The sequence below is a fragment of the Myotis lucifugus genome, unplaced genomic scaffold (genome assembly GCF_000147115.1).
Source record: "Myotis lucifugus unplaced genomic scaffold, Myoluc2.0 scaffold_58, whole genome shotgun sequence".
Lineage (NCBI taxonomy): Eukaryota > Metazoa > Chordata > Mammalia > Chiroptera > Vespertilionidae > Myotis > Myotis lucifugus.
The window spans coordinates 3,802,867-3,814,408 of NW_005871106.1; the positions used below are offsets into that span (position 1 = coordinate 3,802,867).

The 11,542-nt window shown below is 36.1% G+C and overlaps 1 protein-coding gene across 1 annotated transcript in view; it reads left to right on the plus strand.

Annotated features, from left to right (window-relative positions):
• PTPRM (protein tyrosine phosphatase, receptor type M) overlaps positions 1 to 11,542 on the plus strand; it is a 633,774-nt gene that overhangs the window by 363,451 nt on the left and 258,781 nt on the right. Inside the window, 1 exon segment of the mRNA XM_023754237.1 lies at positions 10,742 to 11,050. Within this exon segment, the coding sequence (XP_023610005.1) occupies positions 10,742 to 11,050 (309 nt within the window).

The window sequence follows — 11,542 nt, forward strand, 5'->3', positions numbered from 1 at the left end:
CACCCACCCACCCCCACCCCCACCTTCCCTCTGAGATTCATCAGTCTGTTCCATGCTTCTATGTCTCTGGGTCTATTTTGTTCACCAGTTTATTTTGTTCATTAGATTCCACATATGAGTGAGATCATGTGATACCTGTCTTTCTCTGGACTGGTTTATTTCGTTTAGCATAATATTCGCCAGGTCCTTCTATGCTGTCTCAAAGGGTAAGAGATCCTTCTTTTTACTTCTGCGTAGTATTCCATGGTGTGAATATACCACAGCTTTTTATTACTCTTGATAAAAAAAAAATCATGCTTTTTTTTGAGTTTTAAGTTAGAATTTCCGTTTCTTTTTTTTTATCTTTTTAAAATAAAAGAAACTGTCTATTCCTTTTTGTGTCCTGATATTAAAATTCTCAGTGGGATGCAAGCAACATGCTGTCTAACCTTCTAGAACTGTATTTTCTACCCTCCATTCTCCCAGCTTCCCTGGAAGATATGAAGGATGGAAAACTTAGGATTTTAAACAGAATCTTATCAATCATATGCAATTTTACATTGAGGAAAGCTCTTTCTAAAACAAGTTGTTGATGAAAACACAGAAGAATAATTTTAGCATAGTTGAGTGTGGCATTTTGTGATACCATTCGCCCAAACTCATAAATAACTTAAAACAGAAGACGAGGCAATCATAAAAAGATTGTAAGTACCAAAATAGGAGGCTCTAAACAGTTTTAAAAAATTAAGTAAGATTTACCTGCTTAGTGTTAACCTAGAGAGAATGGTTACTATAGGTAAAACTAAATTGTATTTGATTTGCTCTTCTCCAACACTAATCACCTGACTTCTGTAATGAAGAGTGAATGGTTTGGGTAAACCATTGCTCTGGGTAAAATATCAGATCCAAACTTCTGAGGCTTTTTGTGGGTATCACTGCTTTATGAGGGTTAGAAAAGGTCAAAACCCATTCCAGTCCAATTTCTGACACTTCTGAAGAACTCTTTGGAAATCATTTTGCCTCCTCCTAGTTTATATGGTCTGAAATAAATAAAAGGAAGTCTTTTACTACAGACTTATTTTTATTTCATACAACAGTTTTCTTGTAAAGTTCATCTATAGGATGAATTGCAGTTTGTTCATCCCAGTGCATCGAAACAATTGGAGATTCTAATTTTGCTGTATAGCAGTAGTGTTCCTTCTACAGCAATGACCTTTACACTTCGGAAATGTCACCAAGGAGCTCAGGCAAAAATGGACCATTCCTGTGGTTAGTGGAAGCCACGTTTATACTATGACTCCTTTAAAGCGATAAAGTAAAACAGATGCATGTCACAGCACAGAACACTGGTAAATACTGGAGAAACAGAGATGTTTCTGGAATTGACTTATGAGAACAGAGGAGCTGAGCTAGATGGATGATATTTATTATTTTATGTTAGCATCCTTTTATTAAATGTGTTGATTAGCAGATGTAGACATCTTCTAAAGCAGTGGTTCTCAACCTTCCTAATGCCGCGACCCTTTAATACAGTTCCTCATGTTGTGGTGACCTCCAATTTCATTGTTACAAATTGAACATAATTAAAGCATAGTGATGAATCATAAAAACAATATGTAATTATATATGTGTTTTCTGATGGTCTTAAGCGACCCGTGTGAAAGGGTTGTTCAACCCCAAAGGGGTCGCGACCCACAGGTTGAGAACCACTGTAAAGCATTTCTATTAGACATGGTATCTGTATTCAATGAACTTGATTGTTACAGAATGCAATAAAACATATAGAAACTGAATCAATATATGAACATTAGGGTTTTGACCACATGGGTCTATAAAAGTCTCCCTGAGTTTTTATTTTAACTAAAAAGAAACAGTCATAGAGAGATTGATTTTGATGCAATATTAAAAGAAATTAAAAGCTACTTTTTGGCAGGTGAACGGTGACTATTTCTGCATGTGTATGGGTCAGTGAGAGCAGAGATATTAATTTTGGAGAGAGAGTGTATATGGGATACAGCAGATAGATTCGCCTGACTAGTACAGAAAGTAAGAATGGTATGTGATATGTTTGATAGTTTTGATTTACTAATGGAAATGTTTTTTATTTGGTTTGTATGATGAAGGGACAACAATTAAAAGTCCTTAGATTCAGATGAATGTCACATAGGAAAGGCATTCTGGCTACAGCATGAGGGAATGGTAAGATTAGGGAGGAGTACCTACTAGTTGATTTGGAAACTTTGTGAAAATGCAATTTAAGTACTTTATGTGTGTGTATGAATTTTGAGGTCTGGTAAATTAGTGAATGGCATTAGGTTGCTGAAAAAAAATATCCCTCAACCTCTGTCAACATGGCTACCTCACAGCACATTTACTGCTGAACTGGTTTATCCTAAGTTTTTGTTCATTAAAAATGTCTTCTCGAAGAACTTTTAGTTTGTGTAATGTGTATGTGTGTATATGTGTATCTATTTGTCTACATGTATGTATATGTTTATGTATGTATATAGTATACACACACACATATATATATATTTTTTATCATATTCAGGACCTAGTTGTTTTGAAGTAGAGAGTATTTCATGGTAAATGACGTGTATGCTTTTTTTTGTAATCTGAAATCTTAATGATTATTTTAGAGATCTATTACCTATCAATTTATCTAATTCTTCTTGATAGTGAATTTTTTATTTTATTTTTATTTGATACAAACACATGTAATGATATATGACATGAGGAGCAGCTATTGGCAGAGAGACCTGACATGAGCACTTGTTAAACAGAATTTCTATAGCTGAGGAAAGAAATACTTCTGTACATAGTATATTTTAATTTCAAAAGTTATGTCAAATACATGATGCAGACTCTGTTTATTCACATTTTACTGGAACCAGTACCAAAATTTAAGATCTATCCTCAGAAATTGACTTTAGCTTAGAGCCTTAAAATAAAATCTCTTTGGGGAAAAAGAAACATCTGAACATCATTTTATTTTTTAGAGCAATTTATATTATCTAGTACACTTAAAGATGTGCAAAATGTAAAAGCCAATAGTCTTATTTATTGTCTGAACCCAAGGGAAACTGTGGCCAACTGGATATAACATACAAGGATGCTCATTGTACACTGCTTGTAAAGAAAAAGTAGACTCACTCTATCTAGTTCTCAATGCTGAAATGAATAATAGTAAACTATGGTTCATGTATTAATGGCATTCTATACACCGGTTAAATGATCTATCTGACCTATCAATAAATCTAAACAAGATCTATGTTTCAGCATAGCTAATGTTGAATGAAACCTCAAGTTGCAAGAAAAAAATGGTGGCAATTACCTAAATTTTTAACCATCCCAGATATATGTAATAAAAGTACAAAGACATGTCTGGGAATGATACATAATAACCTTGGGATAGCCTGCAGGAATGTGGAAAAGATTTATATCAGCAATATTTTATTTCTTTAATAAAAAGTGATCTGAAGCAAAACACAAAATGTTAACATTTGATATTAGTATGTACAACAGTGATTGATTTTGTACTTTTCAATGTATTTTAAAGTTTTATTACTTAAAATTTCAAAAGCCTTAAATTAAAATTAAAACCAACAAAAAAAAGGATACTTCATGTTCTACAGAATAATATCTTTCAACCATTGCGGGACTCCTAGCGTTACTTCATACAGTTAATCAATTCAGGCAAAATACAATGTGACAAATGTTACTACCATTGGGTACTTTATCAATGCTCATATTTCTTTATTTCAGATGGTACCAATAGTAAAATTTTTACTGCCTCTCTTTTCCACCTGCCATTCAACAAACTCTTCAGTAAGAACATTAAAGTAGAAAATTCTTTTTGAAAGTTATCCTGAAAGACTTGGTGAAATTATCCTGAAACCAGGCACCTTGGTGACTCCCCTGAAACCAAAAATGTATTCTTTTACTTTATTTTTCAAGTGGACAAACTGAACTAAACACAGCGTTTGTACACACTGCTCTTTCAGGGTCACCCAACGCCACTGGAGAATCCTTCCTCCAGGGCATCACAGGTCACTCAGGTGTAGAGTGTCTATTAGACTCTTGCCTGAGAGGGTCTGCATTCTCACCGTAGTGTGTGTCTTAGTCATTTTGTTATGTAAGGTAATCCTTTACATGCCCATAAAATGTGAATAGGAATTCCAGCTTTCTACTGGGATCAAAATGTAAACGACCAATATAATTCATATGTGGATAGTCCATTTCCCAGCAACAGGGATAGTAGGTTACTTATCTTTCTGATTTAGAAAAAGTTCAAACCAGCACTTGGAACATATGAAAGATATTGTGAAGAATATGTCCATCATAAATCAAGAAATAAAGTAGAATGTTTGATTTTCTATAAGGCTAGGCGTTGCTGGACTTTCATTCACTTACTCAATAAGACCTTTTTTTCATATTTTAAATTAGTACTAGTTTTGAAATTCAATTTGTTGTTTAGGAATAAATTATTCATTGATGTAGGATTGGGTGATACAGTTAAGACTTTTCAAGTACATTTATTGATTCTAATTATGATACAATAGTTATGTAAAAACTATTCCTATAATATCTATAAAAATATTTTGGTGGGAGGGACTATTCAAATTCATATAATTATTATAACAAGTTTTAATGTATTCAATTATGTCACAGAACTATAGATGCCTTTAGAGTAGCATGTGGAATCTCAGAGGGAAGGTGGAGAGGGTGGGTGGGAGGGAAGAAATCAACCAAAGAACTTGTATGCATATATACATAACCTATGGACACAGACGATAGGGTGGTGAAGGCCTGGGGTGGGGGTCAGGGGTGGGCTAGAAGAGGTCAATGGGGGGGGGGGAGAAGGGACATATGTAATACTTTCAACAATAAAGATTTAAAGAAAAAGAATTGGTATATTTCAGAATTTTCAACTTCTCTGACAAAGGGCACTTTTTAAAACCTGGAAAACATTGACTGATAAACCAAAACTACAGCTATTTCACTTAAAAATAGTGCCATCATGTACGTGGAATTTAATTCCTTGCTGCTTAGGAATATTGATGATTGGGCATGCCGCTATAATATTGTCTTAATCAGGTATTTTCTTTGATTTAGTTGGACAGTAAAGAAAATGAAGCTATCATTTTATTATTTTGTCACCTTCTATTGTGTAATTGGCAAGGCAGAAATACAGTAGCTGCAGGTGTCAAAGGGGGTTCACCATGCCAATCTGCTGGTTATTCCTTTTGTTGTAATAGACCTCCAGATAATTCATGAAGAAGGACAAAAGAGAAACCTGTTAGTGGAAACCTTGGTTGCAATCTGTGTTTTTTATTATTAATGACAGGATCCTAAAATTACACCCAAATATCTCTCACAGGTTCTGAATTGAGCTTCTGAAAAAGCACTCTAGTAGTAATAGAAGGTAAAAGTGCAGGGTTCCGGAGAAATGAGCTGTGAATTGAACCTGCAATGGAAATTGATCCTATCTGTCAGTTTCTTCTCTGATTTATAGAAAAAACAGGAGTGAATGTAGAAGGAGCCAGGATAACCGATTAAATAGGATGCTACAGTGCTGGAGGCTAGAACCTGGCGTGCTGGTTCCCTGGGGTCAGGGCTGCAACTGTCAGATTTCTGTGCTCAAAACCTGACTCAAACTCACAGAAATAGAGCAGAATGAAAAATGCTGCTGGCCAGTAGGGGAATTGGTAAGAAGTTCCTGACTAAGCTTAGGCATGACAGCCATTGTTCTCCTTCGAGAGGATGTTCTGGTGGGCTGTTATCCAGCCGGTGGGCCCAGGTCAGACCGCATGCTCCATGCCAGTGGGGCCTGTCACTATGTCCATAACAGTGTTGGCCAAGGGTGCGAGTGTGAAGAGACAAGTCCTTGGAATAGACTCACATCCTTTTAGCATCTTTAGGATTGTGAGGAAAGAGAAGCAAATATTCTACAAGTATTGGTCCTGTGAATATAATTTATTACCCTGTTATCTAACTCCAAGAGACTTATTTTGCACACATGGAATGGTAGTAATAGTAGGCCAAGGTTTTTTGGCAGTGTGTACCCTACTCCCTGAAATGCAGCATGAGTTGTAATCAGCCTACTGAAATCACCCATTTCTGATTATGAAGTTGCCATTCATTTCCTACAATAGGGATATATTTCTATAACGATGCCCCTCAAAGTCTTCAGTGATCATCAGTCTAAGTCACTAGAGTAAATTGTCCCTGTGGAATGCCTCCTTCACGTTTAGCACTACACTAATAGAAATGGTTCTGACAGAAGGTACAGGTGCTATAAAACACTAACTTAAGATGTAACCATTGTAAACCATTGCTATATCAGAGCTCAGTTTTGTAGAATGACAGAAAAAAAGGTTAAGAAAAGAAGCAATGAAATCAGGCAGTTTGCTAAGGATGAGTTGAAAGGATTGTCAGATTCCCTTAGTCATTGAACTTAGCCTATCAATGCTATCACTGAAGGAAGATATTATCACAGGTACTTGGCAATGCAGTTTATGTTACCAGATGCCATTTTCCCAACTCATTTAATTCTAGCCTTTGGGCCCTGACAATAAAAATGACAGCTCTTCATCTAAGGTGGGCTGTCATCCACATGGTGGTATTGAATCAACTTCTCTCTTAAGCTTTTGACTAATGGGAGGAGTGTTTAAGAATCTGAGTTTATTTTTGTGTATGGTGAGTTGGTGATCTGGTTTCATTCTTTTGCATGTATCTGACCAATTTTCCCAGCACCATTTATTAAACTGGTGAACAAAAATAGATCCAGAGACAAAGAAACACTGAACAGACCGTCCAACCTCAGAGGGAAGACAGGGGAGCAGGGAGGGGGTAAGAGATCAACCAAAGGACTTGTATGCATGCATATAGCATAACCAGTGGACAATGACACTGGGGTGGTGGGGGCTTCTCCTGGAGGGTGGGAGCGGTGGCGGGGGGTGGTTGGGGAAGAAGGAGACATATGTGATACTTGAAACAATTAAAAAAAGTAAATGGTAGAATACAGTAATAAATGTAAAAAAAAAAAGAATCAGTCAAAGTAGCATTTATCCCTTACCTTGTTGATATGATTGGATCCTGCCAATATTGACCTATTAGGAGATGCAACAGAACTATACTATAGGCAAAGGCCCATGAAGGGCACAGTGGAAATATTAGGTTTGGGAAAGCTTTGGTAAAATCGTTTCTTTTTGTTAACTGAGCATTTAAAGATGCAGGCCAGTGAGCCCAAGCCTCTTTTCATCAAATCTGTAACTTAACACTCATGACAATAGGGACCCTGGAGCCTTGGTCACAGAGAGGGTTGTTTTGTGCTAGGTTTAGCTATTATACTTGGAAAATTTATGGGAAGTTTCTTTCATAATTTTACCATGATCTAATTCCAAGAGGTAATAACAGAGAGGAAGAGAGTATGGTTTAAAAGAAAAAAAACGACCAGTACCTTTGTTGTTGTTTTTTTAAATCCTGGTATTTAATTCATGTGTGTATTCTCTTGGCTAAGGAATACTGAAATGATACAGGCTTATCTATACAGTGGAAAGTAGTTTTCTATTGAAATTAAGTTAGAACTGCATTGCTTGTTTAAATTGATATTTGGAGCACTTAGTCATTTTATTAGTCAGTAAAATTGATGAAAACCTTAGGAAAATGCTTAAGAACGGTCCTTGCAGAGACTGTGATTAATAAGGAAAGAGGCAAAGAGATGCATATTAATCTGTTTATGTATATGGGATCTAGAGCTTATTAAAATTTTTTTATAAACATTCAACTAATGAAGCATTATATAAAATTAGACATTTCCTTTACACTGTGAAAAATGTCTGGACTGAAAAAAACCTTCAAGGTTATTTCTGAATAGCTTACTTACGACATTTTCCCTATCACTAGTAACTTAAGCATAAAAATTAATTTTGTAATAAGGAACATTCCGTGAGAATGCCACTCCAGTTTCTCTGGGGCTGTTTTCATCTCACTTGGCCTTGGTTTCTCAAGTTATTACATGATGGAGTAGCATGAACAATCATTATTAACTTCACTTTGTGGTTTTAGCAGATACTTGGCCGATGAATCCCCACTCGCATATATAAAACCAAAACATTATTTCGCTTTGAATGTTTTCATTTGTTGGAGGTTGCAGGGAAAGGGGGTGGTTCAAAGTTCTCTCTAGGTTCTAAATGATGAGATAATGAGGAATGTATGCACAAATGGAAATCAGTAATTGTCCAGGCAAATTTCCAGCGGTTGCAGAGATAGGGAGGGTTGTCTGGGAAAGCTGAGCGAGGGGACATGTCCTGGGAGCCCTCTTCTCTGGAATTAGGAAAAGGGAGAGGATTCTTTTCAGCATTTATCCCAAGATTAAATACATGGGATATTTATTGTATTTTATATTCTTTGGTCATGTTTTAGGTATCTTTACCATCCTAATTTCTTAATATCTTCTTCATTTTTTTGGTAGAAACTCTGTAGTAGAGTCGAAGCAGCATCTGTTTAGTTGTCAGACAGATATGAATTCAGGTGCTAACATCAAATCTTGATCCTGGTCAAACTATTGAACTGACATTGCCATGATTTTTTTTTAATCTGTGCATTGGGGGAAATAGTACTTAGTCTACAGGGTTGTTTTGAGGAACATAGAATATATATAAAGGAACTCACTTCATAAGAGCACACACAGTAAATGGTAGTGATTATTTCTCAAGTTTTCATGCTAATTCAATACTAGAGGCCCGGTGCATGAAATTTGTGAATTGGGGAGGGAGGTCCCTCAGCCCGGCCTGCACCCTCTTATAATCCGGGACCCCTCGAAGGATGTCTTACTGCCGGTTTAGGCCCGATCCCCGCAGGGATCCCTCTCACAATCTGGGACCGCTGTCTCCTCACCATTGGCCTGCCTGCCTGATCACCCCTAACCACTTGCCTGCCTGCCTGATTGCCCCTATCTGCTCACCTGCCTGCCTGATTACCCCTAACTTCCTTTGCCTCAGCCCTCACCACCATGGCTTCGTCCAGATGGACGTCCAAAATGACATCCAGAAGGTCGTTCGGCTGTTCGGTCTAATTAGCATAATACGCTTTTATTATTATAGATTCCTTACCTGTTGTAGATCACTTTAAATTCATATATGATGGCCACAACTCAGGAAAAGAAAAATCAAAATATATGGATCAAATGTATTTATGAATATACCAAAGCACCTCATTTTAGATTAGGTTCTTCCCCAAATCATAAAAAGTAAATGCTTTTAGAAAAATCTATAGCATATGGTGCTCAATAAATATTATGTATTTAGTATTATTCTATCTTCATCTTCATTTCACAAACAAGTTTAAGCTTTCTCTGTGTATATTCTTTCTTTAAACCCATTCAAAATGCTTATATTCCTTGTATGTCATTTAGATTTCTAAGCTTAAAACTATGTGTCTGGAGCTCAGGCTAAGACATTGTGAGGGATGGGAAAGAAATACTTCAGTATTGACTGCATGAACTGTATACAAATCAAAACTCAAGAGACCTGGAGTTCTGCTCAGAAGTTTATGCTCTTTCATCATTATATTATTTTGTGGTGAATTCTCAAGCATTTACTCTTATGTTTTCCAACTATATAATTATAAATTAATTTTTAACCCTAACCGGTTTGGCTCAGTGGATAGAGCGTCGGCCTGTGGACTGAAAGGTCCCAGGTTTGATTCTGGTCAGGGGCATGTACCTTGGTTGCAGGCACATCCCTAGTAGGAGGTGTGCAGGAGGCAGCTGATTGATGTTTCTCTTTCATCGATGTTTCTAATTTTCTATCCCTCTCTCTTCCTCTCTGTAAAAAATCAATAAAATATATTTAAAAACTAACTAAATAAATTTTTTAAAGTATATGTATATATAACATACATATCTTCATGTTCAGATTGGATTGTTTTTCCACTTATATGTATATGGGATATAAAACTGAAAGTAACAAATAACAAATATGGAAAAGAAACAAACAAAAATGTATAGACACAGATAACAGTATGGTGGTTATCAGAGGGGAGTGGGAAGTAATAACGGGTAAAAAGGGTCAAATATATGGTGACGAAAAGAGATTTGAATTTGGGTAGTGGTACACAATGTAATATACAGATGATATCGGATTATACACTTGAAACCTATATAATTTTATTAACCAATGTCGCCCCAATAAATTTAGTTTTTAAAAAAAAGATTGGTTTCTTATAGCAGAGTCCCAGAGGAAAAGAGGCTTAAATAAAAGCATTTTATTTATCTCTAATAAAAAATTTGGAAGTAGGCAGCTCAAAGCTGGTATGGTAACTCAGTGATTATCAGGAACTGTAGCTCATTTTTCATCATTGCTTTGAATTCTTAATGTGTAAGAGCCTCATGTTTCATCATAGCTGCATGAGCAACAAATACCCTGTCCTCAGTCCACTAATAGGAAGGAAGACAGAACACAGATGGTGAGCCCCTTCTTTATAGGCACCCTCCCAGAAACTCTTCTTAACTTCTCATCTTTTCATCCTTCACCAGAATGCAGGCACATGGCCACATCTGCAGAAGAAGCTGGAAATTTTATTTAGACTTTAGTCTGAGTGGCCTTATACCCTGATAAGATTTAAGGATTTTATTACTCCAGAAGAGGAGACCAGATATTGGGGACAAGTAGGACTATCTGTGACATCTGAGCTTCACCAGATCTTTTAAAATTCACTTATCTTACATTTTCTTTTTTTTATTTTCTTTTCTAAATAGATCCCATGCGAGGCCCAAGAAAACTGGAAGTGGTAGAAGTCAAATCTCGACAAATCACTATCCGCTGGGAGCCATTTGGATATAATGTGACTCGTTGCCATAGTTACAATCTCACAGTCCACTACTGTTACCAAGTAGGAGGACAAGAACAGGTGCGAGAAGAAGTAAGCTGGGACACAGATAATTCACACCCTCAACATACGATCACTAATCTCTCACCATATACCAATGTTAGTGTGAAACTCATCCTCATGAATCCGGAAGGAAGGAAGGAAAGTCAAGAACTCATAGTACAGACAGATGAAGATCGTGAGTACTTTTAAATATGTTTATCTGAAATCTATATCCTTTCAAGAAAGCAGCTTCTGTTCTTTTTTTAATTGAGCTCTTTACAGTGAAAATAGAAGGAAGAACTATTTACTGTGTTGAATAATAAAATATAAACATGTATCTATGCTTCTGTATACTTAAGCACTGATTAAAAAGGGTATAGGGAATAAAGAAGTAGAAGTGTATTTTAATTCTTTATGAGTCAGATAGTCACATTTCTATGTAAAATAACTCTATATTGCTCTTCATTCAAGGCTTATTATCATGTTGAACTAAAGAGTTATTATTTTGAGTACTATTACTTATATGAAATGCATATTTAAATATATTTAAAAGGCATTCTGAAACAGTTTTCATAGTTCAGATAAAAATTTAGCCCAAAAGAGAGGCTGCCCTTGCTTTTCAGTGTAGTGCTGAGAAATTACCTCATTAGGTTTTCGGTCATGAAATAGATCATATTTCCCATAGGTA